The 27,938-nt window shown below is 64.5% G+C and overlaps 3 protein-coding genes across 10 annotated transcripts in view; all 3 read right to left on the reverse strand.

Annotated features, from left to right (window-relative positions):
* IKZF4 (IKAROS family zinc finger 4) overlaps positions 1 to 14,758 on the reverse strand; it is a 28,253-nt gene extending 13,495 nt beyond the window's left edge. For 2 of the 5 annotated variants that reach the window (XM_074565037.1, XM_074565035.1), the window contains exons 1-4: positions 14,598 to 14,758; positions 6,939 to 6,993; positions 2,700 to 2,831; positions 934 to 1,038 (exon numbers count right to left, since the gene is read on the reverse strand). In XM_074565037.1, the coding sequence (XP_074421138.1) occupies positions 934 to 1,038; positions 2,700 to 2,831; positions 6,939 to 6,978 (277 nt within the window). In that variant the 5' untranslated portion in view covers positions 6,979 to 6,993; positions 14,598 to 14,758. The remainder of the gene's footprint in view (positions 1 to 933; positions 1,039 to 2,699; positions 2,832 to 6,938; positions 6,994 to 14,597) is intronic. The other 3 variants (XM_074565038.1, XM_074565036.1, XM_074565039.1) reach the window with 2 other exon arrangements.
* A 1,205-nt stretch (positions 14,759 to 15,963) lies between these two features.
* Positions 15,964 to 20,055, reverse strand: SUOX (sulfite oxidase). Of its 4 annotated transcripts, none has more exons than XM_074565260.1 (4): positions 19,210 to 19,225; positions 18,425 to 18,467; positions 18,193 to 18,340; positions 15,964 to 17,542 (listed from the first exon to the last, which is right to left on the reverse strand). In XM_074565260.1, exons 2-4 carry the CDS (start codon positions 18,454 to 18,456, stop codon positions 16,112 to 16,114), a joined length of 1,611 nt encoding a protein of 536 aa, XP_074421361.1. In that variant the 5' UTR covers positions 18,457 to 18,467; positions 19,210 to 19,225; the 3' UTR covers positions 15,964 to 16,111. The 4 variants fall into 4 exon arrangements, with proteins under 4 accessions (XP_074421361.1, XP_074421360.1, XP_074421363.1 ...); XM_074565259.1 differs by lacking the exon at positions 19,210 to 19,225 and adding an exon at positions 18,660 to 19,147; XM_074565262.1 differs by lacking the exon at positions 18,193 to 18,340 and having other exon boundaries at positions 19,210 to 20,055.
* Positions 20,056 to 20,728: 673 nt separating this feature from the next.
* On the reverse strand, positions 20,729 to 27,350 carry RAB5B (RAB5B, member RAS oncogene family). Its single transcript, XM_074565266.1, has 6 exons — positions 27,210 to 27,350; positions 22,355 to 22,629; positions 21,988 to 22,139; positions 21,674 to 21,796; positions 21,457 to 21,550; positions 20,729 to 21,190 (listed from the first exon to the last, which is right to left on the reverse strand). The coding sequence occupies exons 2-6, from the start codon at positions 22,515 to 22,517 to the stop codon at positions 21,075 to 21,077; spliced, it is 648 nt and encodes a 215-aa protein (XP_074421367.1). The 5' UTR covers positions 22,518 to 22,629; positions 27,210 to 27,350; the 3' UTR covers positions 20,729 to 21,074.
* Between the last annotated feature and the right edge of the window lie 588 nt (positions 27,351 to 27,938).

Genomic DNA, 27,938 nt, shown 5'->3' on the forward strand with positions numbered 1-27,938 from the left:
CCAGCCACCAGCTTGGCCGGCAATGGCATTTGGACGATGGCACTGTGCCGACAGCACCTGGACGATGGCGCTTGGCTGGGTGAGAGCACACGGAGGCAGAGACAAAACCAGGCGAGACCTGAGGGGACACGCACCCGCTCTGCGAGGTGACAAGGGCCAGCAGAAGCGGAGCTTCCCAAGGAGCACGCTGCCTCTTCCGCCTATTTCTTGGCATGGCGGGGGGGAGGGGGCAGCCGGCAGAAAGGATGGAGAGACACGACGGCAAAGCTGGTGCCTGAAGCAAAGGGCACGGACTGGCCAGGGGCAGCGGAGGCTGGGAGCTGGTGGTGTGTGTGATCACTCCCGGTGGAGCCGAACATGCCGGGGGCTCTCCCACCTCCCGCAGCTACACAAACAACTTCCCGACAGGCTCATTCGCCTGCAGGCAGAGGTTCCGCTGCTCCGGGAGTTGCCGTGCACACTGCGGACCCCAATCTGCCCCGGCTATTACATGGAAGCGGAGCGACTCCTGGCTTCCCCCCGCAGACATCTAGACGGATATAAAAGAAATAACTTATCCCAAAGCAAGCCGTGGCTCTGCGGCCCCTCCAGAGCTCTGGTCATTAACAGCCCAGAACACGCAGCTGCCCGAAAGTCAAGGTGAAATTTAGCACCACCAGGAAAGACCCCGACCCCTCGGCGTCACCGCAGCCGACCTGACAAACTCCGGGCTCCGCAAGAGCCGCTGCCCAGGATCAGTAACAGGGCAGCTGCTCCGCACAGAGACCGGAGCCGGGTTTTATCCTCTTGGGCTGGAAAACAAAGAGTCAGACTCCGAGAGAAATCTGCCGCAGCGGGAAGTCACAATTTATGTCACGCCTGAGAGAGTGCAGGGTTTGGGGACAAACCGGGCAGACCTCGGCAGGGTTTTTCCAGCGGAGGCGGCGTACTCACCACTGAGAGAGCGGCTCGGGGAGGAATGCTGGCTGTTGGGTGTGCTCACCGTGGGTCCCACGATCGCCGAGCTGAACTCCTTCTCCAGAGAGGAATCCCCACTACCTTTGGGAGGAGGGAAACACAAGTGAGTGATGCCTGAAGCACGGCTGGTGGCTTTCCACCGGCTTCACCCCGCCAGGCCCCCTTCCCAGCACCTCTGCGCTGGAAAGGGGCTGCAGGACACGGCTCGTACCCCAACGGCACTGTCCACCACACACACCAGCACGGTGTTACAGGAGCTCGGCGCTTTCTGGACCACCGTCCTCCGGCTGTCACCTCCTCAGGCACCGCAGCCCCGAGCCGACGCCGTGCCGATGGCCGCAGAGCGGTTGCAGAAGGGGAGAGGGGTGGGACGCCACAAGGGAGGACTCTGCGGGAGCTGTGGCCGGCACCGCGGTGTGTGCCAGCCGGGGGGGAGCCAGGCCACCTCCCACGCACGACCGTCGACCCCCACCTGAACACCGAGGCTGACCCCAGTGCTCTGCCCGGGCCAGCGCGTCCCTTTGCTGGGCACCGGGGTCCCTCTCCTTGACGGTCCCCGCTGAAATGACGATTCCCAGGCAGACACTCGCATCCCAGGGAAGCCGAGCCCACCCCAGATGGACCCCTGCTGTCCCTGGAAACAGGCCCTTGCCCACTCACACTGGAAAGGGAATTCAGCCATACAGCTGCCCACCAGGAGCGAAGCCCAGATCACCTCAAGCCCAAGCCATTTGCACGGCAGCCTAGACTCATTTTTTCCCCTCCAGGGGCTAGCAGGTTTCTGTTCCGGCGAGACCTGCCGGCTGCCAGCACGCAGAAAACCCCTGGTTCCCTCCCCACCGCGTGCCCGAGAGCCGGGCAGCTGCCCACGGCGATGCTGCGGGGACGGGGACAGTGGGAGTTTCACGATGGAAAGTGCAGAAGCTCCGTGACCGCCTTTAGCACAGCTGGGAATGTTATTTCTAAATACTTGCATCTGGAGAAACTCTCCTCCCGGTGCTTCCCGGGCCCAGTTCATCCCATTGTCTGTTGACTACTGGGACGCTGAGCTCATCAGCCGCGCTGAGCCTGGGAATCATTTATGGTAACTGCCCTTGCTGAGAGCATCTTCTAAATCGCTGCTTGACCGAGGCCCAGCTGGGACACCCCAGCGGCACCCTCACACCCCCAGAGGTTTTCTTTCCTCCTGGGATCACAGCGGAAAAGACTCCGAGGACCCTTCCGTCTCCCGTCCCCGCACCCTGGCAAGGCTGGCAAGCTGCTGCCAGCCAGCACGAGTCACGCGAAGCCTACGTGCGCTGCCAGCCACGGCAGCGGAGGTTAACGAGAAGGCTGAACAAACCAGCCCTGGTGAGAGGGAACGAGCCGCTGCTTCGTTAGCCCACGGGCTGGGGACACGTCCTGAGGCCGAAAACCCACCAGCCGCTGCGTGGGGTGAGACCGACCCTCTCAAAGGGTCACAAGCGGCGTCTTCAGCCTCCACGGGCATCTCGGGGGGTAGGGGGGGGGTCAGGTCTTTCCTTCCCCCTCCTGCCTGCCAGCACGGGGGATTTCAAACACCTATAAATCACCCTCCGGAGTCAGTCCCTTTGCCCAGCGCAGCCCCCTGCACCCCGGCTCCTCCGCGCACGGAGCGAGCGGAGACGGCACCGAGCTATTTCAGGATCCATCCCCCCCCCCTCCGCCCCCCTCCCCCCCCCGCCTTCCCCTCCCCAGCTCCCGTTTAACTCGCATTATTCTACCTTGCTGGAGATACCCTGGAGTGTTATCACAGCCAACTCCTTGGAAACAGCGCTGGAGCCCAGGCTGCGTGTGCATGTCTGCGTCGCTGGCAGGGCGCACGCAGCCACTCACCTTCCAGGAAGAGCAGATTCCTGGAAGCGAGGGAAACGACCGTCATTTTACAGTCAGGCGGCACCGCACGGCGAGCGGGAACACGGGCTGTGCCGTTCCCCGGCCTCCGGAGAGCATGGAGCCGCGCCGAGCCCACGGGGACGACGCTCTGCGGGGGGAGAGGATGGAGCAGGCGGGAGAGCAGGGATGCTGCGAGCTCTCAGCTCTGCCCTCACAACGCCGGCGGCCGCCCGGGGGCTCGGCCACCCAAAACACCGGTGGGAAATAGAGGCCCCGATGACCCGAGGGAGAACAGCATCATCCCCAACGTCAGCCTACAGTCAGCCATGGCTCGTCTGGGCTCCGACCCTCCTGCTTTGACAAGGGATGAGGACGCCGAAGCCTCGGTCCTCAGCTCCAGGAGCATCCCACGTTCAACTCCCCCAGCTCCCTGGTGTGCGCGGAGGCAGAACACGCCGGAGCCAGGCTGCTCCGGAGGAGACGCTCAGCCCAGAAGAGATCTCACACCTTTCCAGCACCGTCGACGCCAGCGTATCCCTGTCAAACGGCCAGAGCCCACGGCCTCGCACCGGAGTCGCCGGGAATTATTTTAGGCAGGGTTTCCCTGTGAGCTTACCTTGGCACGTGGCTCCCGTCCTACAAAAGGGACCCGGCTGGTCCCGGGGCTGGTTTAACCCCCAAGGTGAGCTCGGGACTCACTAACGAAGCACCCAGGTGATGCTGACAGCAGGAAGAACTTCACTGCACCCTTTTACAGCCTGTTCCCAGCTGCTGCCAACCTCCCATGTGTCAGAGAAAGGTTAAAACCCCCAAATTTAAGTTAAACATTAAGGAGAAAGAAAACTTAAATTTCTCCCCGCCCCTTCAAGCATTAAGGCAGGGCACGGCAGCTCGTTTTCAGCTCCAAGCTCACCTCCTCTGCCAGCCGGCTTCATCCTCCAGATACCAAAGGATCCTTCTCATCCCAAGGGATCCCCGATCCCCTTCGGGCTGGAGGCACCAAGGGATAACCGAGCTGATCCTCGGCGCCCCGGGGGGGATCAGGCCAGGGCGAACCTTCGCGCTGCCCAGACCCTCTGCTCCCCTGGTGGTGGTGGGGGGGGGATCGCTGTCGGAGCCCCCCGCTCTGAAAATCACCCCCCAACACGGGGACGGGGTTTTTCCCTCCGGGGCTGACACCGGGACCCCCGATAACGGCTCCTGCGAGCGGTCGGGAGCCCCGGGAAGGCAAGCGGGCTGCCCGCCGGCGGCAGCGAGAGCTGAAGCGCTATCCCACCCCTGGGAGCAGCCAGCGCCTGGTTTCAACGGTCTCTCAGCAATTTCCCCTCTCTGATAACTTTTCAGACTTTGAGATTTCAGGAAATATTGGGTCACATTTCGTTTGCTCTAAAAAAAAAAAAAAAAACCAAACCCAAAAAAACCCAAAAAACTAAATGGAAACCTGAACGTCAGGCAAGAGCAGGTTTGTCTGTCTGTAGCCCAGTTATCCAAGGAGCCGAGAGCGTTTAACCCCGTTCTCAGGTGCCCGGCACCCAGATAAAAGAGGGTAAAATAGAGGAGATCTGGGCTGTTTTGGGGAGCAGAGCTGGGGCAGGGATGGCCTGAAAACATCCCCCGTCTCTCAACAGGCTCTGACCCGCAGACACGCGGTTGCGGGCAGAGCTCCGAGGTGCTTGACCACCCCAGGGAGAGGACGGGGACGGGGACCTGATGCCGCCCTGCCTGCATGGGGCGTCCTCGGTCGGGGACAGGGCTGCCCCGGTGCTTTCTCCGGCTCGGGCAGAACACGGTGCTCAGCCCCTCTTACCACCGAGGCCGCAGGACCGACACCAGCAAAGAGCAGCAAAGCCGTTATCTGCCGCTTTTTTCGGGGGGGGTTAAGTGTCCCCAGAAGGACTTACAGCCCGAGGAGGTGCCACCTGAGGCGTGGGACGGAGAGGTCTCTCGCCCGCCTCCACCTTGTTCCTACCCCTCCTGCAGTAACGGCTCTGTCTCTACCAGAGCTGTTTCAAAACTGACTTCTTTTCCTGTGAAGAATTCAAAGGAGAAAAAGTTTTTCACATTCGTGAAGAGTTTCCGGGCTCTCGCTTACCTCGTTATTTGACGAACAATGAACTTTTTTTCAAGAGTTCGTTTAATTAAACATATTTCACAGAAACGAGTTTTGAGAGAGCCCTGCTGTTTGTTTCCTCTAGTCATTTCACAGCAACCTGAAGCAGCTAATTGGCCGGCCTCCCCCCTGACCCTAACGATTAGCCGATCTTCGTTAGGCCTGCCCTGACCCCCCAGCCCAAAAGAGAAAGCCCACGCTGCCACAGGGTTCCTGTAACGCCGCTTTTCCCTTCTACCCTCCTTTAACTGTTCCTTTTCCCTCCAGACTCTGGGAGCTGCTCGGCCTCGGAGCCCCAGGACTGCCCCGTGCCGAAAGCTCGCACCCACCCGAGGGGGTTCAGGCTGCACCGAGAGAGACGGGTTTTTTTTCTCTCGCCGCTTTTGGGACCGTCTTTCCCGGCTGCAGCACCTCCACGCTCACCGGGAAACACGGAGCTGCCGCAGGGACTGTCGGGAAAGGGGAGAGCTCGCCCACGGGACTCCCCGAGGAAAGGCAAAGCCACGGCTCTGCGGGTGACGAGGAGCTCCGAGCCGAGAGCTCCTACGCGTCCCCAAACTCCATCGGAGGACAGGGGGAAAGCCCAGCGCGGCTGAGAAAGCAGCCACCCTGGAACGGCGCGAGCGGCCAACTTTGGGGAAGCATTTTGTTATTTCACAGAGCCGTCCTGGCAACCAGAACCCCCAGCGGCAAACTGCAGCGAGCGCCTCGAGAAGAGCCAAGCGAGGATCCTCCGGGGGACAGGAGGAAATCTTCATAGAAAGAAGGAGCAAATAACAGCCCCGCAGATGAGCTTTGTCAGGACGGGGAGGATACAGCGTGATTTATGCGAAGGGGCGTTGTGCAAGGTCCCCCGCGCGGCTCTGTCACTGCACCAAGTCCCGGCCACCGCAACCGCTCGTTAGAACAGCCGGGGTCCTCCCTTCCCTTCCAACGCACTTCAACTTCTGACCTTCATCCCCGCTGAGCCATTCATCCCCGGCTCCTCCAGCTCGCTCAGAGACGTCCTCCCGCCTCGCGTGGCGCTGGGGCCGCCTTGGGTAACGGCGAGAGTTTCTTCCGGCTTTGCCGCTTCTCCATCCACACCAGGTCTGACTCTCATCCCCCTCTCCTCCCCAGCAAAGACGGACAAACCAAGGGCTTTTCACGCTGCAAACCCCACTCCCCCAGAGATAGGAACAAATCCCACCAAACCAGCTTGCCCTTACGGCCCGTACCAGGTTTCTGCGGGCGACCAGATCATCTAAATCCCCCCCCAGCCCAGTGCCCCCGGGGTCCCCTCGGAGACGGTCCCTGGGGCCGCGACGCCCAGTACGGCAGCTCCGGTCTGTGTGCCGCCGCCAAGATCCCGGTTCCAGCGCCAAGATCTAGGCCAGCCCCGCGCCGCTCCCCCGCTCCCCACGGATGTTTCACGGCTTTACGGCTGGAACTCGGCCTGGGTTTCATCTTAACGCGCAGTGATAGACGACGGCGCTGAGCTCGGCGAGGCACAGATCACCGTGGGGGGTGGTTTTAAATATCGCGCTGCCTCCAGTCGCGGGTTCAGCATGCGTTAGCGGGACTAACGCGCCCGTTCCCCTTCAGGTAGGAGCCCTGAAGGAACAGACCAGCCTCCCCGAGATCTCCCAGCACCGGGACTGCGCAGCCGTGGCTGGAAATACTTTTTTCCTTTCAGCAAGGCTGGAGATTTTCCCCTGCGAGCACCGGCAGCCGCCCGCCGGACCAGCAGGTGAGCACACAGCACATAAACTCCAGCGTGAAGTCCCGAGGCTCAGCCTAGGTATCCCTTCTTTAAATTAGCTGTTTATTATGCCCTGGGCTTTAACGCTTCTCCGGTATTTAGCAGAACACACGCCGGCGTTCTGAACACCGCTGCTCGATGCTCAAGCCGCGACGGCAACAGCAGCACAGCTACACTGAGCACGGGACAGCTTGCTTACACCCCAGAGTATGAGACTGAGCACCTTAAAAACATTAGCACCCCAAAATAGCTGGCAAAAATTAAGATCAGACATACCAGACATGTAAGATCGTCCATTACAGTCTTCTATATCCATCTTTAAGGTACTTCGCTGAAAGAGAAAGCAGAGCTCAGTCAGAGTTAGCCTCCAGAAGCTGCCGGGACTCTCCTCCTCCCGTCAAACTGCCCAACGGCTTCTCACCCCCGTGTTCCTTTCACGCTGCTTTGCAGCCCTGGGCTTAACACCCTCACCACCGACTTCACCACCGACCCCCGGGGGCTACGCCACGGTCCCTCCCCACCCCACTCCCGGTGAACGCCAAGGCCAGCAGCCAGCGGGGGGGTCACAGAATCCCAGACTGGCCGGGGTGGGAAGGGCCCTCTGGAGATCATCTCTTCCAACCCCTGGCCAGAGCAGGGTCACACACAGCAGGTGGCACACGGACGCGTCCAGGCGGGTTTGGGATGTCTCCAGAGACGGAGACTCCACCACCTCTCTGGGCAGCCTCTGCCAGGGCTCTGCCACCCTCAACGTCAAGAACTTCCTCCTCATGTTGAGGTGGAACTTCCCATGCTCAAGTTTGTGCCCGTTACCTCTTGTCCTGTCCCCGGGCACCACTGAGAAGAGCCTGGCCCCATCCTCCTGACACCCCCCCTTTCAGTATTTATAAGCGTTGATAAGATCCCCCCTCCGTCGTCTTTTTTCCAGACTGAAGAGACCCAAATCCCTCGGCCTTTCCTCGTCAGAGAGATGTTCCATCCCCTCAGCATCTCCCTAGCCCCTTGCTGTCCCCTCTCCAGCAGTTCCCCGGCCTTCTTGACCTGGGGAGCCCAGGACCAGACACATGGGTCCCGGGGGCGCCGCTGCGGACGAGCACCAGGGAGGGTCTCACCCCCAGCACGCAGACCAGCACTGCAGCACGGGGTGAGCTCCTAAAGCCAAACCTGGGACACTGGGAGCGGGCGGAGATGGGAGAAGAGGAGATGCCAGCACCCCTGGGACAGGCGAGAGCCGGGAAGTCACCGGGACAGAGGGACAGAGCCGCTGCCACCCCCTCTGGTGATAGCAATTCGCTTCCCCAGCTCCGGTGAGGGGCCGACGCGGCAGCGGGGAGAGGAAACCGAAGCCCCTGGGCTTCATTTTATCAATGAAAAGATCCGGGGTTGGGGACATCGTGCTCTGCCCACGGGCCTCGCAACAGCCCTTCCAACCACCACTCCAAAATAAAAGGGAAATCTGCCTTAGATTTTGCCGCTCGGCACCCCACGGAGATAATGAACATTTTATACATTCAAATGGCTTTTATTTGTCAATTAGACTGGCTGTTTAAGAAACAAAATGAGCCCAGTTTTAGAAACAGGAGTTTTGCTGTGTAGAGCCGGCTCTAATTGGCAGTTGATAGGGTCGGAAACGGAGCGTTTGCTGCAGAGAACAATTAAAAAAAAAAAAAAAAAAACACAGCGATAATTTGTGGAGATGAATCGTCTCCTCAAAAAGGAAAAAAAAAGAAAAAAAATCAACGTGATTCGCAGAGCGGGAGCACACAGGAGCCGTGCGTTTCCCGCAGCCGGTGAGGTTTTCCCGGGGACCTCGGTGCTTTTCCCGAGCCGAAAGAAACCGCTCGCTCCCTTTGGACCTTTGAAAAGCAGATTTTTAACAATAACCGCGTCTTGGGCGAAGCGAGTCGGACAAGCCTTGCTCCTGGCGACGCAGCGCTTGAGATAAGTACGGATGCGGACGAGGCGCATTAGGCCGGGCTCGTTACCGTCCCCCCCCCAGACCCGACTTTTGGCTTGATGTTAATTAAGAAGAAAAGCAGAGCAACGGCGAGAGCGTTAACTGCAGACCTCACCCGGGGCGAGGCGGGGGGGGCTATCGATGGTTTTGGGGCAGCTTTGGGCACCGCTTTACACCCAGCCCAGCGACACCCTGCGGCAGGTCCCAGGCGGGGGGGCTCTGCCGGCCGTCCCCGCATGGGGTGGTCACAGGAGGGACAGGCGAGGACCCCCCTCCATCACCGCTACCCAGGTCCCACAGCCTGGGTGGGGAGGTGGGAGACGCCGAGGAGATGGAGACCACCTCCGATCCTACTGGCAGTGGGACGGAGGCTCCCAAACCTGCTCCGAATCCACAAAAGCTGCTCCGTATCCCGTGCTGCCACAGGCACGGGGAGGGGGGGGAGGAATTTAAATCAGTTTGAAGGGCTGCAGAGGAGAAGGAAGCGCGTGGGCCAGCACTGTGACACCCGCGCCGTTCCCTTCCCTTCCATCCGGATCTCCGGGAGGGATGGGGACAGCCTGGGAGGGACGGGGACATCCCGGGGAGGGACTGGGACGTCCCAGCCTGGGCAGTGAAGGAAGAGCCGAGCACTTCAGAGCTCCCCTGCCCACCCCGCAGCGGCCGTTAACTCTGGGAGATGACCATAATTTAGGTTGAAATCTCTCTCTCTCTCTCTCTCTCTCTCTCTCTCAAGCGCCGGGTTACACAGGAGCTGGGGTTGCAAAACGCATCCTGCGGCTTGATTTTTGTTGAACCCGTAATTCTGCTTCTCCGTGTTAACACGCCCCCCGGCTCGCAGACCGGCCCCGCTCTGCACAAAGGGCAGGGCGATGCACTAATTCAAAAAACAAAACAAAACAAAACAAAACAAAAAATCAATTTTATTTAGAAAGTCCTTTCTCTCCCGTACCCCGCAAAGCCCTTGAAAATATGAAATTTAATAAATAATTAAAAAAACACCCCAAGCACCAGGCGGGACCCATGACAGCCCGGGCTCCCGGCTGAGCCCAGGGACCAGCAGGACCCCGGTGTCCCCTCAAAACCCAAGCGAGCGAGGAGCAAATAATTAATTTCCCTCCAAGTAATCAGCTAATAATCAGCCCAGCAGAACTGAGGAGCCAGTTCTGTAACTCCTACTTCCTACTCCTGCACGCGGTCTCATTAACGTTAACGGGACGATGGGCAGTAAAAGAGATGGATTCCTCGCTCCTTTCTATTTTAAAAGGGGACGCAGAGGGGGGAAAAAAAAAAAAAAAAAAAGGCACCGGGAGGGTTCAGGAGCCCCGAGTGCCAGTGGTTATTTTCCTGAATTTTGGCTGAACGCGAGGCCTTCGCAAGCGGGAATCACAATTTCAAAAATTGCGAATGAAAATAAGGCAGCACCGAGCTCGCCTGAACCTAGAGCTCCGCAGTAACGACGGCCCATAATTAACCTCCGGCTAGAAAACGGTTCCGTGCGTCGTTTGTTCCCCGAGTCCTTCTAATTTTGAAAAGCAGCGCACAAAAGGCTGTGCCAGCCGGACTGCCAGAACCTGGGGGGAAAAACACATTCCCGGGAAAAAGGGGCTGCTCCGGTGTGATGCCGGCCGGCTCCGAGCTGCCCCTCAGCACCGCCAACCGCCGCGGGACATCTCTGCCGGGACAGACAACCCCCCACCGATCCCCACCGGAGCAGAGCCTGGCGTTTATCCCCTCTCCGGAGGGGAATTCGGGTCAGGCAGCGCGGTGAGGACTCAGAGCCGGGGACAAACCTCCACGCTGGGGAGCAAAGAGAACGTCTCCGTCTCCGGCCTTTCCTTCCCAGCTTTCAGGTGTGATCATCGACTTGGGAATCGGGAGGCAGGAACGCACTAAAATTAGAGCAAAGTGCCTTCGGCGCGGCTCGACGCCCTCCTCCCCGTTGAAATAAGGACTTTTCCCCAAGTGGCAACACTCAAGGGGAAGAAAAAAAAAAAACCAAAACCCCACACACACACACCCCCCACACCCCCCCTGAGTCCTGAGAATTAGCCCAATTTAAAAAAAAAAACAAAACACCTCCATCTCAACATGATGCAATTTGGGAACATCGAGGGGCTGCTGCAGGCGGCCAGGCCTGGCTGTGTCCCCCCCCGCCGGCACCAGGAGAGGGGCCGAGACTCAGCTTCTTCCTGGGACAGCCAGAAATGTCCTAGAAACGGGAAAAATCTCCCCGATCCCCCCCCTCTACTGCAGCCTCCAACGCCGGGCTCCCATCAGCCGGCGTTAACCCCCGGAGCCTTGGGGTCGTTGGGAGGCTCAACCTCTTTTTTTCCCCTGTTTTCCCCTTATTTCTCTTAATTTCTCCCCAACGCTTCACGCGCTGTGAAACGCTTCCCAACGCTCGGCGCCGGCAGCCAAACGGCGTCGGCAGGGAAAAGACACCCCCCCCCGCGCCGCCATCCCACCCCACCGAGGTATTTTCCAGGTTCTTTTTCAGACAACAATATCATTCCCCCCCCCTCCACCTCGAAGGGTAAATCCCCAGCTCCCGCCAGACTCGCGCAGAACCCGGCCAGAACCAGCAAAACCCTTTGGTCTGACCCATTTCTCTGCCCGCTCCGACAGCGGGGATTGCTTCCCGAAGGGTGCGGACACCCGGATCCCAACCTCCCCCGGCTCCCGCTGCACCCAACGCCCCCCAGACACCCCCCCACCCCCCACCCCCATCTCTCTCCGTGCCGGGGTTTGGCTCCCGTTCGGTGCCGGGAGCAGCGAGAGGAGAATCGGCACATCTGTGGCGGGGACACGGTGGGGGCGAACGTCCCCAAACCTCCTCCTCTCGGGGTAAGAATTAGTAAGTGCCGCAAAGGTCCCTGCAGTTTCTCTTTCCCCAACCATCGTTTCCATTAGCTGCCGGCTTTTTGGTTTTGGGTTTGATTTTTTTTTTTTTTTTTCCCCTCCAACGTGAGGACGTTTTTTCCACCTTTGCCGCAAAATAGAAGCTCGGCGAACAAACCGGCTGCGCCAAAACACCGGAGTTTGTGTCACTGGAAACGCCTCAAAGCCCAGGGCAGCGGAAAGGTTTCGGGGAAGAGCCCCCGCCCTGCCAGCGGCCCCCGTTTAAATGCCGAGGAAAGGGGAAGACGCTCGCCGGGGAGAGACCGGCTCAACGGAGGCAGAAGCGAACGGAGCCGCCTCCCAAAAGCAAAAATTAAAGTGTTGTGACATGTTTTATCCATTATAAAATAGCTCCCATTGTTTCCATATTTTGAAATAGATTATTAAATAACATGAAGCGTCATTGCTAAAATAAAAAAATTGCCTCCGCGCGAGGCTGCAGCCGGAGGCCGGCCGCGTGGAGCTCCTCACCGCCGAGCCGGGGAGACCCTCGGCTCCTCGAGATGCCGCGGGGGGAAGAGAGGGACAGGAACGATCCCAGGGTCCTGCGCAGGGACGGGAAGGAAAGCGTCCCTCGCCCCCGCTGCTGGGCGCTGGCGTTTGTCACGCTGGACGAGGTGACGCGGATGCTGCAGCCGATGGCACGAGCCCGGCGTCGCAGATGAGTCCCGAAGCACAGGGAGAGGTCTGATACCAGCCCTGCGACACCCCGATTATCAAGCGGAACCCCAGATAACCCAGCGTTATCTCCCAGATAACGCCAGCGTTTCAGGTGCCTTAAGCCAAGAGCTGAGCAAACACGGCTGCAGTTTCCGTCCTTTTTATAAATGAAACGGGGGAAGAGAGAGAGAAAAACCTCCAAGGAGCCAGCCCAGCGACCGACGCAGGTCCGGCAGCGGGCAGGGGAAGCGGGGATCCCGGTTTTTACTAATATTCACAGCCCGGAGAAGCTCCTCCCCACTGGAATTGCTCCTAACGCGAACACTACAGGACACGAGCCTTGCCCGCTTATTGATATAATTTCGTTTAAAAGCCTGCTGATGGAAAAAGCGCCACAAACCAGGACGGAACGTCAAATTCCTCATCTTAAATGTGCTCCGGAGATTCAGCGACTTCCACAAAGTTTGAATTCAAGGCGAACCCGGGGCCGCCTTCCACCGCGCCTTTGTTCAGCGCCTGAACCCGGGTTGTGCCCTCCGGGCATCACCACAATGCGAATAAATAATAACCGTGAGCAACGCTGCTGAGCCCACAAAAGACGAAAAGAGGTTCCAGGCAGCGAGGGGAGGAAAGAGAAGTTCCTCCTTTCGGCGCTTACTTGGACAGACGGATGGATACGGGCGGAAAGAGACCCCGGCCTGTAGGCAGCCGAGCCGCGCTGCGCTTTCCACGCCGTCGTTTGCAGCCCGACTTCGCTAACGACGCTCAGGCGCGTTTTAAATGGAACTGATCCACCGAGAGCGGAGAAGAATTAATCCTCTGTTGGATGCTCCTTCCTCGCACCCGTCCTGCGCCAGCTGCCCTCGGATAACCCCGCTCCGTCCTGGGAGCCCCTAATTCCCCGCGGGAGCAGGAATCGTTGCGGTGCCAACAAGAACCGGCAGCTCCCGGCTCCTCCGAACACCGGCACCTTCGCCAGGGTGCCCAAAGGTACCCGGGGGCTCAGACCTCACACGGAGCAACACAACCGGAGATCAATTTTACACCCACAGCTTCGGACCAAGAGCTTCTCCAGAGCTCCCCGTCACCCCCCCCGGTCTCTGGGTCCCCCCAGTCCCCGCGGGGTGCCGGGACAAGGCATCGGCACAAAGCTGCTCTTTGGGGCTGACGGATGCGTTCTCGCCCTCTGCGGGCGAAACGAGCCGGTCCTTGGCACTGCAGCTTCTCTTCGGGGCAGGAGGGCGATGGAGGGGGGGAGGGTGTTCAACGGGGAGGGAGCCGGGCAGCAGCCGGGACCCCGGCTCGGGGCTGTGGGGAACTTGCTCCCAGCTCCATCGGAGCCACGCGCTGCCTGTCCTGGTGCCCCCCCAGCCCGGGGAAGGGCTCCAGAGCGGCCACAGAACGGGTAACGGGGGGCAGAGGGACACAGGGGGACAGGAAAACAGGGAGGGGGGGCGAACCCCACATCGGAGCATCCCTGTCGCACAGCCAAAGAAGAGGCTCCGGAATTTACAGCCTGGTTGGGAAACCCCCCCCGGCCTGGAGCCAGCGGCTTCGCCCGGAGCACAGTGCCCCACACAGCCCCGACTGGAGCCGGGGTGGGGGGGGACCAGGAGCTCAGAAGAGGCTCCCCCTGAGACTACAGGGCAACATCCTCTGACACCCCACCCCCCCCCCAAACCTGACCGCAGAGGGGAGCGACCCCGAAGAACAGGGGGACACAGAACAGGGACACAACTCGGGGTGGGGGGCCGCTCCCCCCGCGCCTGGGGCAGCCACCAACACTGAAATGTCATTTCATCACCCAGCGCCCGCGGAAGGTCGGGGGGGGTGTCGCCACGGCCTCCCCACACACACACGCTTCCAGCCCCCCCGGCTTCTGCAGCGGCCAAGTTTTGGGGCTGCAAGAAGGGACACCCCCCCCCCCCCCGCCCAATCCCAAGCCGGCCCCGGCCCCCAGCCGGCCTGGGGAAAGGGGGTCGGGAAGGATTGTGGGGCGCAGCCCCCCCCCACCCACCGCCGGGGGGGTCACCCTGAAGCGCCTCCTGCTCCCTATCCCCCCTCCCCCGAGGCACAGATCCCACTCAAAACCGTGACTCCCCGCCAGACACAAGCCCGCAGGAGACGGACACCCCCAGCCAAGACCTCCCGACCCCCCTCCAAAAGACCCCCCCTCAAACCACCCCCCCCCCCCCCCCAACGGCGATCCCCCCGCCGGACCCACCCCCCCATCGCCCCCCACCCCAGACAGCCCCCCTCAGAGCCCCCGCCCCCTGACAGCCCCCCCCCCGCCCCGGTCACACCCCGCTCCCACCACCACCCCCCCCCCCCCCGCCCCCTGACAGCCCGCCCCCCCCCCGCCGCGGCCCAGCTGCCCCCCACCCCGCTCGGTCCCCCGACACCCCCCCATCTCTTACCGGCGGGGCTCGGGAAGGGCCCCCCCGGCCCGGCCCGGCCGCGGGGCGTGGGGGAGCGGCGGGGGGGTCGGGGGGGGGGCTCAGGGGCTCGGCGGCGGCGGCGGCTCCATCGGCGGCGGCTTCACCTGAGGAGGGCCCGGGCCCCCCCGCCCGCCCCGAGCCACTTCCGGCCCCCGCGCGCAGCCAGGCCGCGCAGCCGAGCGCCGACGCCCTCGAGCCGCCGGGAGGGGGGCGCCGCGGCCGCCATGGGCCGGCACGGGGGGGGCTCAGCCGAGCGCCGGCGCATCGAGTGGCCGCCGGCTGCCCAGGGGCGGGCAGCGGAGCGCCGAGCGGGGGAGGGGAGGGGGAGGGAGCGCCGAGGGCATCGATGGAGACAGGAGGGGGCTTGTGCGGGGGCGGCGATCGATAGCCAGTAATCGATAGCCGATAATCGATAACCGATAAGGCCGGGACGGGCTCACGGACAGCAGCGACCACGCACTGAGAGGTACCGGGCCCCGTGATGGTCGCCCCGGGGGTCCCGGTACCGGGGACGGGCCGTGTGTGGGGCCGGGGGTCTCCTCGAGGCCGAGCCGGAGGGTCGGGGGGGCTGGGGGGGCCGGAGAGGGGGCATAGGGAGGCTGTAGGGTCGTGGCATGGATGCCATAGGGCCAGGGGGGTCCCATAGGGCCAGGGGTTATATAGGGTCAGGGGCTGCCATAAGGTCAGGGGTTATTTAGGGTCCCAGAGTTCCATAGGTCCAGGGGTTACATAGGGTCAGGGGGTCCCACAGGGTCAAGGGGTCCCGTAGGATCAGGGGGTCCCATAGGATCGGGGGGTTATATAGGGTCCCAGGGTCCCATGGGGTCAGGGGTTATTTAGGGTCCCATAGGGTCAGCAGTTATATAGGGTCAGGGTGTCCTACAGGGTCAGGGGGTCCCATAGGATCAGGGGGTTATATAGGGTCCCATAGGGTCAAAGGGTCCCATAGGATCAGGGGGTCTCATAGGGTCAAGGGGCTATATAGGGTCCCATAAGGTCTCATAAGGTCCCTGCGCCCCGTAGGGTCCCATAAGGTCCCAGGGTCCCATAGGGTCAGGGGGTCCCAGGGTCCCATAGGGTCAGGGGTTATATAGGGTCAGGGGGTCCCGTAGGGTCCCTTAGAGTCACAGAGTTCCATAGGGCCAGGGGGTCCCATAGGGTCAGGAGTTCTATAGGGTCAGGGGTCCCATAGTGTCCCAGGCTCACCTGGGGACAGAGGTCTGGGGGGGCCGTGGGGGGGGGCCGTGGGGGTCCACTGGGGCCACCCCCCTGTCGTGTGTGTGTGTCCCCCCATCCCCCCCCGCCCCGTCCCGCTGCCCTGGCGCTGCCCCAGGAAACCACTGAGTCCATAAAACTGCGCAATCTTTATGGAGCCACTTTCACACGTCGGGGGCTGTAAAAAAAAGCTGCGACCTTTGAGCCGCCGCCGGCGATCGAGCTGGGGAGCGCGGTGCCGCGGTGCCGGTCAGCGGGTGCCGGTGCCGCGGTGCCGGTCAGCGGGTGACGGTGACGCGGACGCGGTGCCAGGCGTTGCTGAGGACCCCGCGCAGGTTCCAGATGGGCGCCACGCTGTCGGGCTGCACGTTGTAACTGCCGTCCACCGCCTTGCAGACGATCTCCAGCTCGGCCCCCGCCGCCACCGGCGCCTGAAGCTCCCACAGCGCCCAAGCCCAGGCTCGGCCCGGCACCGGCCGCTCGCCCCCCAACCGGGCCACCCGCCAGGTCCGGCCGCCGTCCAGCGAGACGTCCACCCGCACCACCTCCCGCCCGCCGCCGCTCCAGGCGTAGCCCTTCACCGTCAGCTCCCCCGCCGGCACCGCCGCGCCGGGCGGCGGGTGGGTGATGGCCGACTGCACCGGCAGCTCCTGGATGGCGGGCGCCGCCGTGAAATCCACCGTGTCCCAGTCCACGCAGGGGGAGAAGCCCTTGTAGTCGTTCTGTTGCCAGTGGCTGGGGCTCTCGGCCGGGCTGACGGCCACCCGCTGCAGCCACTTGACGCTGCGGGCGCCCACCACGCCGGGCACCACCACGCGCAGGGGGAAGCCGTGGTCGCGGGGCAGCTCCTGCCCGTTCATCTCATAGGCCAGCAGCACGTCGGCCGCCAGGCTGACGGCGCGGCTATAAGGGATGGACGCCCCGTAGGGAGCCCCCCCGACGTCGGTGTCCAGCCCCTCGAAGCAGACGTGCCACTCGCCCTCCCGCTCCTCGCCGAAGCCGGCGTGCAGCAGCACGTCCCGCAGCCGCACGCCCCCCCAGCGCGCCGTGCCGATGGCCCCGATGCCCCACGCCAGCCCCTTGACGGGGCGGACGCGGCTCATCTCGGTCCGCCGGTTGCCGGCACACTGCAGGGTGGCCGTCACCTCGTGTTTGGGGAAGCGGCTGCGCAGCTCGGCCAGCGACAGCGTCACCCCCCGGCCCCCCGGCCCCTCCACCCGCAGCCGGTAGGTGCCGGGATCCACCAGCGGCACCGGGAGGTGGTTGCGGGTGAAGAAGAGCTCGTTGGGCGTCAGGAAGCGCTCGCCCAGCAGCTCGGCCGGCGGCTCGGCGTTGAAGGGCTTCTGGCTGTTGACGCGCAGCCCTGGGTGCCGGGGGGGGTCCCCGGCGAAGGGGTCCTGGGCAGTGGCGGGGGCCGGCGCCCCCTCCTCGGGGCTCAGCTCCCCCACCTTGTACTCCCGCAGCAGCTCCAGGACGTGGGGCTGGTTGTGGACGGCGTAAAGGGCCCAAAAGGGCTCCAGGGCCCCCCCGGCTGCCAGCATCAGCTTCTCGGCCCCCCCGGGGTGCAGCTCCACGAAGTCGGTGACGTCGAAGACCTCGGTGCCGTGGGTGACCCAGACGCGGTCCTGGGGGGAGCGGTGCCGCCCCACCTCCTCCCGCGTGTACCGGGGGTACTGGGGGGGCGAGGGGGCCTGGGCCGCCTGGGCGACCTGCGGGGGGGGGATGACCCCAGCCCCGTCAGCCGCACCCCAGGGCCCCCGACCCGGGGGTGCCCCCATCACCCCCCGCCAGGACTTCGGACTGTCCTCCCAAAAGCCTCCCCCCGGTGCGGTGACCCATAGCTGGGGGGGACATGTGGCACCCCCTGCCCCCCTCCCCGGCTGGACCCCACTGGCCCCATCCCAGATAAGGACCATGGCGGGGGGTGTCCTGGTGCTGCCCCCCCCTCCCCGGGACTCAGCCCCCCCCGGGATCCAGCCCCCCCAGTGCCCCCATCCTAAAGGGACCCAGGGGGTACCCACCCCCCGGGAGGGTCCGGGCATCCCGGTGCTGTCCCCCCCCGCCGAGATCCAGCCCCCCCCAGCCCCCGTACAACACCCCTGGGCCCCCACCGTCCCAGTGCTGCCCCCCCACCCCATGACTCAGCCCCCCGGTGCCCCCGTCCCAAAGGGACCCAGGGGGTGTCCGCCGTCCCCCCAGAGGGTCCGGGCATCCCGGTGCTGCCCTCCGGGGACTCAGACACCACCACCCCCCGCCCGGTACCGAGCCCCCACCGTCACGGTGCTTTTCCCCCCGCCCCGGTGCCGCCCCCCCCCCCCGCCCCGCCCCGCCCCGCCCCGCCCCGCCCCGCTCCGCTCACCCGCCGCCGCCGCTCTCCGTAGGCCAGGACGGCCCCGAGGCCCAGCAACGCCGCCAGCACCGGGGCCGCCCCCGGGCGTCCCCCCGCCGCCGGGCTACTAGGGGGGAACCGGGAGCAGCCCCGACGGGGCAGCGGCAGCGCCGGGAGCCTGCGGGGAGAGCGGAGCTGGGACCGGGGCGGGGGGGGTGAGGTACCGGGGGTCCCCGGGGAGCCCCGACGGGGCGGCTCCTACCTGCGGCCGGCGACGGCTCGGAGCAGCAGCATCGCGGCGGCACCTGGGCGGGAGAGAGGGGCTGGGGCGGGCACCGGGAACCGGCCCCGTTACTGGGCACCGGCACCGGCCACGGGGGAGCCCCCGCGGCCCCGGGGCAAGCGGGTACCGAGGGACCCGCGCGGGGCATCCCCCCCCCATCGCTTCGTTACCCCCCCCCAGCCCCGGCCCGGGCCCGGTCCGTCCCGCCGCGCACCTGCGTTACGGCTCCGGTAGCGCGATAGCCCGCTCGGCTCTGCCCCTTTAAGAGAGGGGCGGTGGGCGCGGCCTCGGGGGACGAGCCCTTTGGCCACGCCCTCTCCTGGGTCCGGAGGGGCGACGTGGGCGTGGCCTCCGCGCGGCGGGGTCCGCTTAAAGGGGCATCACGGGGCGGGGAGAGCGGGCGCGCTTAAAGGGGCAACGCCGAGCAGATTTAAAGGGCCAGCGCAGCCAGCGGGTGGGCGACCGGGATCGGAGCCGTTCCTCCCCCAACCCCACCCGGGGCGAGCGGCGGGCGCCAGCCGGTGGTCACCGCCCAGCTGGTGGCTGCGATAACCGTTATCGGGGCAGGGCTGGGGCTTGGCCAGCTGCTGTTGGCAAGCGGTGGCCAAACAAGTCGTGTGTGTGTGTGTCCCCCCCCCCGCCCCGCCCCCAGATCCCGCCCTGAGCACACACACGGGGGCGGGTTGTTTTTCCTTCCTTTTTGTTTGTTTTGGTTTTTTTTGTTGTTTTTTTTTTTTTTGGTTGGTTTTTTTTTTTTTACTTACATTAAATACATCGGTAAATCAGCGGGTTGGCGTTCTGTTACCATGATTGTTATTTAAATGCGAGGGAGGGGCTTTCTCCAAGAAAAAAAAAAAAAAAACAAAAAAAAAAACAACAAACACAAACCCCAAAAATAAAATAATAATAATTATCAGAAAAGAAACAGAAGAAAAAGGAAAAAAAAGAAAAAGAACGAGAAAAGCCGCAGTGTCCTCATTTGGTCCAGGGTTTGGGCCAGAAGATGGCCGGGGGGGGTGTCTCAGGAGGGTCAGGGTCACCATCGGGGGGGGGAAATGGGGTCCCCAGCCCCGGTTCAATACACGTCACCCACTTGAGGGGGCTCCAGCAGCCGGCCCCCGGCACAAGAGGGGACCCAACCGTTGCCCAGCCCGTGGCACCGTCCCCGGGGGGGTCCCTGGTGGGGGGTGGTTCATGTGCCTGGGGGCTCTGCCCCTGCCGGGGGTGGGGGGGGGCTTCATACGAGACGGGTCCCTCCGCCCCACAGCCACGGGAGCGAGTGGGTCCCACGCTGACCCACGGCCGGGAGGAGGGGGCTGCCCAAAGTACACCCCCCCCTCCCCTCCCCAAGCAGGACCCCCCCCGGGGAGAGCGAGGAGCTCCCAGGGGGGCACTGCCCTCTGCAGACGCATCCCCCATGGGGGGGCCCCTGCTCTGGGGTGTCCCCTGGCCCCCCACAAGCAGCACCCGGGGCGGGGGGGGGGTGCCACCCGCCTCCCCCTGCAGAGGAGTGTGTGGGGGGGGGGGTCTCCGCTGCTGGGACCCACCGACAGCACCTGGTGACGCCCCAACTGTCCCCAGCGCGGCCGAGGGTTTCTCCAGCCGAGAAAACTCCTTGGGGGGGGGGGGGGGGGGGGAAAGCAGAAACACAACGGGGTCAGCGCCGTGTCCCTCTGTGTCCCCGTGTCCCCCCCCAGGAAAAAATAACCAACCACGGTGCATCTTAACGGGACATTTCCAGGCCTAAAGTGCAAACCAGAGACACCCCCGCGGGGACGGGGACAACCGGCGTGAGGATCAGCAACGTGGGGGGGGGGGGGGGGGGAAGGGTCCCAGCGATGGGTGCTGGGGGGCCGGCAGTCACCCTGTATGGTCGTCGTCCCCCCCCGCCCCCGACTAAAAAGCCCCCAGGCACTTCCAATCCTCCGGAAAAAAAAAAAAAAAAAAAAAAAAGAAAAAGAAAAAGGCCACCTTGGAAGAAACGAAGGACACTGCAGCTTTCCTGCCCCCCCCCACCCTCCCCGGCAGCCGAACAGAAGAAAGAGGGAGGCGGGGGGAGAAAACCAAAATCAAAACGAAGAAGAAATCCATGACAGACCCCTCGGAAAAATCCCGCGTTTCTGGAGGTCTCTGGTTCCAGCTGGTTCGTCCCCAACGTGGAGCCACGAGGCCGATGCCGCCGCCGCCGCCGGTCTCTCCCCGCGAGGAAAGACGTTAACGGGACCCGGGGTTTGCCAAAGCAGAGGGGGAGGAGGGAGAGGGAGGAAAACGGAGGGAGAAAAATCAGAATATTAGGTCGCTGTTTGCACCTATAATACAAAGTGAAGAAGAGTTTGTTGGTTTTTGTTGGTTTTCTTTCTTTTTTTTTTTTTTCTTTTTTTTTTCTCTCTCTCTCTCTCTCTCTCTTTCGGAAGTTAAGTCCCCGGCTGCTCTCGTTCCACTGCCGTCGGGATGGTGGTCACGGGTGTCTGGTGGTGGTTTCGAAGCATTAAAAAGTGCAGTTAGAGGGAGCTCTCAGGAGGGGGTCGGGTTCAGACGGGGGCTCGGTGTGCCGTTACGGAGGTGAGGTGCGGACGGGGATGGAGGTTATATCTTAGCTCTTCCTCTGGCGCCGGCGGAGGCCGCCTTTTTAGTTGCTACAACACTGGCTCTTGTTCTGCTGGCTCTGCTCGTGCAGGTCCACCCCTCTGCTCCTGCCGGCCGCGCCGCTCGTGCTCTGGGGCTCGCTCTTTGGCAGCTTCTTGGCTGGAGGAGGGGAGGGGAAAAGAGGGGATGGGGGTGGGGGCAGCACACGGAGACCCCGAAACCAATCCCGAAGCCATCCCCGGCCGCGGCCGCCCAGCGGTTTCCCCTCTGATGACCTGGTGCTGAGCCCCGGTAGTGGCACCGCAGCCCGTGAGCGCCACCGGTGCCGGGCCAGGAGGAGCCGCGTTCAGCGGAGGGAGCGGGACAGGCACCGTCTGCATCCCCCCCACCCTCTCGGCCCCCCCCTGCCGCTCCCCCAGCCTCACCGATGGCCAAGAAGAGGTCGTTCACATTCATCGCTGTCTTGGCCGACGTCTCCATGAACAACAGGCTGTTGTCATCTGCGTAGGCTTGAGCCTCCTGCCGGAGACGCCAGCGGCCGGGTGAGGGTCCGCAGCCGAAGCCCCGGCAGCGCCAAAGCCAGGGTGTGGGGAGGGATGGGGACAGGCCGGGGTGGGGGGCTCACCCCGACCCCACACTTACTTCATATTCCACCATGCGTTTGCTGGCCAGGTCAGCCTTGTTGCCGGCCAGGGCGATGACGATGCTGGGGCTGGCTTGTCTCTGCAGCTCCTTCACCCATGTCTTCGCCCGCGCAAACGTTTCCTAGGAGCAGAGGTGGGAACTCAAGGCCGGTCCCACCGCTGGGCTGCAAGGTGGGCGGCTTAGAGGGACCCCCCGGCCACGGCAAGAGCCGCCCCCGGGAGACCCCACCCCCCACCCCCCTGCTGAGCCACGCCGGGGAGGTTCAACCACGGCGCCCGGCAGCCGAGGAGCGCGGCGGGGAGGGCTCCTACCTGGTTGGTGATATCATAGACCACGATGGCAGCTTGTGCCCCCCGGTAGTACATGGGGGCCAGACTGTGGTATCTCTCCTGGCCGGCCGTATCCCAGATCTCAAACTTTACCGTTGTGTCGTCCAGGCAGACGGATTGTGTAAGGAACGCCGCTGGCGGGAGGGGGGAAAAAAAAAAAAAAAACAAAACAAAAAACCAAACATCGTCAGCATTGCAGCGGCCGCCCCCGCCACAGGCAGGGACCCGACGGGCAGCGGGGAACCCTCCCTGCACCCCGAGACGGGATGAGGACCTGGGGGCGCAGCCCGACCCCGCAGCCGTGCGCCATTAATCGAGCCCGTTCGCGGAGCTCATCGGCCCGACTCACCGCCAATGGTGCTCTCCTGGTACTCGTGGAACTGGCCCTTGACGAAGCGCAGCACCAGGCTGGATTTCCCCACCGCCGACTCGCCCAGCAGCACCAGCTTGAACTGACAGATTTTACTGGCTTGGGACTGCCCGTTCGGCCTGGCGGCTCCTCGGCTGGTCATGGCCTGGGTGCTGCTGGCGCCGTGCGCCCTGCGAACCGGAGAGCCGGGAAGGCACCGAGGCGGCCGCGCGGGCAGGGGCTGGATGCAGGGTGCTGGCCTCGGCTCCGCTGTCCTGGGAGGAAAGAAGAAAGCCGTCAGCACGCCGGACACGCACGGCACAACGTCCCCACGTGTATCCCCCCTGCCAGCACCGTGTCACGGCCATGGAGACACGCTCTGCCCAGCCTCGGCCGGCAAAACTCTTCCTGCCTCAAGCCAGAAGACGTTCCCCGTTCCGGGGTCGTTCCCCGGGGTCTCTCCCCCCACGCTGGGGTCCTTCCCAGCCACGTGGCACAGACCCGCCGGCCATGGCTCCGCTTTCCGAGCCTTTATTCCTGAGGGATTTCACCCGAGCGGCAAATGGGTGGGAAGGAGCTAATCCCAGAGCCGGGCAGGCAGGATGTCGGCGGCCGCGGAGGCTGGGAGTGAGTCAGCATCCTCCGGCTCCCGGGACAGGACACCGGGTCAGCCGGAGAGTGAGGGGCTCTGGGCCTGGGCTGCTCCGGTGGCGTCTCCCGGCTGCTGCATAAACACCGGGTCTGGCTGCCTCCCCACCGGGAGGGGCTGGGAACAAACTTCAGCCCCGGTTTAGGGGTTTTTTCCCCCCCCCGCCCCCGTTTTTGCTTTGTTTTCCGCACGGGACAGGAGCAGCGGGATGAAGCTCTGACTGCATCCCCTGCACGGCCGCAGGCGCTCGCGATTGCTTGCGGAGCCAGCGGGATGGAGCTCGGCACATGGAACGACACGACGCGGCTCCTCGAAGCCTGAGGGGGTGGGCGCTGGGAGGGGGCACTGGGAGAAGAGATAAAACCGGGGGGGGGGGGGGGGGTCACCGGGCAGCCGCACTTTTGGCTTCTGTTGTTCAAACACACACACACCCCCCCACCGCCAAAGAAAGCGGGAGAAAGTGGGATTTGTGTTTTTCTTTCGGAGCTGATCTCGCTCTCCCGTGGAACGCTCCTCTCCCAAGGTTGCGGGGCCGCAGCAGAGATTTATCTGCGCCAGGAGGAGGAGGAGGAGGAGGAGGAGGAGGAGGAGGAGGATCACAGAGACCAGAACCAACAAGCGGAAAGTTGTTTGTTACCAGTTCCCCTTCCCCATCTGCCCGCAGACGTAAGCGGGGCTAACGCCGGACAAACCCGGCAGGAAACGCTGGCTAACCACCGTCCTCACGCGGCACGGACACGGACCCCGACCCCTCCGGGAGAAGGGGGATCGCCCCCGCCCGCCCCCCCAAAGCACGGCGGAGCCGAGGGCTCAGCCACAGCCTCGGCAGCATCCCGAGCGGGGCTCGGCACGGCACGACACAGCTCGCCGGGAAGCAGCCGGCACAGCCCAAGCCGCCGGACTCCTGCCAGCTCTCCTTGGTTTGATGCAGACAGGCACCGGGAGAGCTCCCGGCAGGAGGAGGCCGGGCAGGGATGAAGTTCAGGACAGCTCCAGCCGAGCGTTACTCTCACGAGCTCACTGGCAAAGCTGAAGATTTTACAAGTATTTGAACTATTCTGAGCAGAAATCCCCGTCCCGGCGGCGACGCAGCCTGTGATAGGGCCAAGGCAGAGAGCTGGACCCGCTCCGGCGGCGGCGCCGGGGCACGACGCCCAGTTCGGATCCCAGCTGCACCCCCCCCAGCACCGGCCGCTGCCCGAACCCCTCAGCCTCCCCCCGCCAGCGAGAGCAGCTCCTGAAACAGCATTGTGCAACCGCTGCTGGAATCCGCTCTGGGAGCGGATCCGCCTGCCCTCTCCCGCTCTGCTCTCCCTCTCCTTGCCCAGCGCGGCCCGGCGCCCGTCCCCTCCGCAGGCCGGGAGCGCCAGCCTTGGCCTCAGCCCGGCTCCCCCCTTCCCTGGGGTGACTTCCCCGCCAAAAGCCGCTCTTCTCACCGCCTGAGCTGCGCCCCGGTGCCGTTTCGGCAGCAGCCCGGGCTCCCGGCGGGCGCGGAGGTGGGGGGCAATGGCACAGACCGGGGACGCGAGGCAGCAGCTCAGCCCGTGGGGACTCCGCTCCACCACCCGCTCACCGGGGATTTACCACACCGGGTCCCGTCGTCCCACTCTGCAGCTTCAGACAGAGCCACCCGGCGAGAGCCCAGAACAGATTCTGTGTTTATGGGGGGGTGGGGGCGGGCTGCCAGGACCCGCAGGTGAGCGGCGAGACCCCGACACAGAGAGGGACCAGCCAGGACCCCCGACCGCAGGGACCGGCAGCGGCTTCACCGCCTGCTTGGCCTCACGCTGCACCTCTCCGCTGGCAGCCGTCCGGCACGAGCCCCACATCACCTCTTCCAGGACCTCAGGAGCCACGTGGCCCATGGATCCCGGCCGCCTGCGGACCCCTGGCCCCGGCATCGTGTGGGTCTCCTCCTCCTCCAGGCGGCGAGGTGGGTGCTGCCCGGGGAGAGCTCTGTGTGGAGCAAACTCCCGGACGAAGCCATCGCCGCCCCACGGAGCCATCGGCTGCTGGGAACGCTGGGGTTTGCTGGCAAAACAGCCCCGAGGTTTCGGCTGTTCTCACCCGACCCACCCACGTCTGGGGCTGGAGGGCTCCGTCCTTGTCCCCACCTCACTCAGCGGGACCCCAAGGCACCACCAGCCCTGGAAGGAGCCGCTTCTCCTGCCCTGGAGCTGCTCCAGGACACACACACGGAAAACACAGCGGCCATGAAATCCCACCCGCACCAGGGCTTCCTCGGAGGATTAAGGAAGACACAACCACCCCGATTCATCCTCCTTCCGACGAACCCAGGCTTCGGGGCATCCTCAGACCTCCGAGAAAACCACCTGCTCCCACCGGAACATCCCCACACCAGGTGAGAGCCGACTGTACATCCAGCCATAGGAGTCCGCAGCTATTTCTGGCGCGCTTTCATGTCACCAGCAATTACTCTTAGCTGCCGGTTGAGCAAGATTTACAGCGCGAATGGGCCAGCACCGACAGCTATGAGCCAGGCTACAAAAAAGCCCTCCGGGGACGAATCCACGGAGCCCCGGCAGGGGAAGGCGCCGAGGCCGCCCGGGTGAGCCGGGAGAAGGGGGCATCCTCTGCAGGGCAGGGTTGCGACAGCCCGTCTGGGCTAACCGCTTTCCTGTTGCCAGCGATACTTTTCCTATGTCCCAATCGCACTCGAGCAAGAGCCCCGAGGCGCACGGGGGCTTGGCCCGCCACCGATTCACCGGGGTTGGGGGGGTGGTCCCGGTTATGGAGGGAGCCCGGCCTTCAGCAGCCTGAGCCGAGGGAGCTCCGGCTTGTGGAGCAAACCTGAGCTGGGAGATGCCACCGAGCATCCTACAAAGTCATCCCGCGGCTCTCCTCGTTAGGCGTCCCTTCTTCATGAAATCTTGCAATTCGACAGCCTGGACGAGACGTCGGGGAGCTCCCGTGGAGACCTGGCTCTCCCCCGAACCCGCACGGCGCGTGAACCCTCGCAACGACGCTGCCCGGGCTCCGGCCGTCGCCTGGCAGAGCCAGTTCTCAGCCCCGGCTGAGGGACGGGCTCCCCCCACGTTTCACCCGAGATAACGCCGGCACCACTCAAGGCCACTCCGGCAAAGCTTCCCGGCCTCCCAGGAGGGATCCGGGGGGTTCCGCTCCGGCGCTGAGCTACAGGTGCCCGGCACAAACCTGCCTGGACTCAAGGGCCGTGGGGGGCCGGCACTGCCGCAGGAGATGCCCTTTGGAAGGGGAGCCGGGCGAGCGGCTGCTCGGGCAGGAGATGGCTGTTTATTGATCCTCTCTTCTACCACAGCACCGGGTGCCTCCATCTTGCACCCATTGGGGCAGCTCCCGCTCCGGGCCGGCGGGTTTGGCACCGGCTGGGTCAGCCCCGACCGAGCTCCATGTGCCGGGGACAGGGACGCTGGCCCGACCTTCCTTGGGGTGGGCAAAGCCGCGGCCCAGGAGCCAACCCCACGGCCCGGCCAGCGCCTCGGGCCGCCGGCAGCTTCCCCCCGAGGAGGGGGCGGCTCAGGGCACCAAAACACCGGGCAAAAGCCCCCGGGAAGCCCCAACGCCGGGGGGAGCCACGGCCCCGCGGTGGGTCCGGTGCGGAGATAGGTGGGAAAGCTGAGAACCGGGCAGAGGCGGGGGGAACGGGCAGCCCCGTAGGTAGAACCGGGGCTTCTCCGGGAGCCTCACGCACCCACCGGGCCGGGGTCTCCGGGGGTGGGGGGAGGGGTCTCGGCCTCCGTCTCCGTGACACCCCCCCGCCCCGCGATGTACCTGGGCCTCGCACGGGCAGACGCGAAGGCGGACGGCGGGTACCGGGACGAACCCGGCCACCGGCGGCCCCTCGGGCACCCCGACCCCCCCGCAGCACGGCCCGGTGACACGGCGGGGACACCCCCCACACACACCTCCCCCGGGGAGGCCCAGACCCCGCTCCACGGCCCGGGGCGGGGGGAGAACCAGACGCCGCGGCGGGGCCGCCCCACGGGGGAGCGATGGACCCTTACCCCCGCCCAGGCGCCGGCCTCCGCCCCCCCCGAGCCCCGGCCCAGCCCCGCCGAGCCCCGAGTCCCGCCCGGGCCTAGGCCCCGCCACAGCCCCAGGCCCCCCTCCGGTCCCGGGCCCCACCCCAACGCCCCCGGTATCCCCCCGGTCCCGTCCCCGCCCCAGTGCCCCCCCCCGACCCGCTCGGGCCCCCCCCCCCGGTACCTCAGGCCCGGCCCGGCCCTCCCGTCGCGGCCCCCGAGCGCACAAACAGCCGCTCAACCAAACCCTCCTGGCGGAGGCGGGATTAAGAGGCAGTTCATCCAATCGGCGGTGGGCAGGCAGGCGGCGGGCACACCTCTTCCTCTCCGGCGGGGCCAATGGGAACAGAACGGAGCGCGGCACCGCCTCGCCCCGCCCCAGAGAGCCAATTGGCGGTGGAGGAGAGGGCGGATGGGCAGCGCCTCGAGGCCAATGGAAGCGAAGGGAGCGGCCGGCCAATGGCCAGCCGGAACGTCCTGGAGAAGGCGGGGTTTGAAGTGAGTGACGGGGCGTGAGGCCAACGGGAAGCGCCGCAGCGCGAGGGGCTGCACCATCAACAAATAAGGTGACCTAAGGGGGAGGATCCCCGCCGCGGCAGGAGCCAATGGGAACGCCAGACGCTGCGGCGTCGCCCAATCACAGGGCAGAAGCCGCCCGGCCCGGCCAATCCGAGGCCAGCGGCGCCATGAGTGACGCGGGCTCGGGGGCGGTGCGGCGCGGCCAATCACGGGAGGCGTTGCCCATGATTGAAAGCCGGCGGGGCAGCGGGCGCAAGGGCCCCTGGGAGCTGCGGCCTCTGACCCCACCCCCTCCATCGGCGGCAGCGCCCTCGCCTGGGGGCGGGGCCGGGCCCAGCCAATAGCAGCGCTCCAGAGCGCGGGTGGGAGGAGTCGCGGCGATGGGCGGGGCCAA

The sequence above is a fragment of the Larus michahellis genome, chromosome 22 (genome assembly GCF_964199755.1).
Source record: "Larus michahellis chromosome 22, bLarMic1.1, whole genome shotgun sequence".
NCBI classification, from domain to species: Eukaryota; Metazoa; Chordata; class Aves; order Charadriiformes; family Laridae; genus Larus; species Larus michahellis.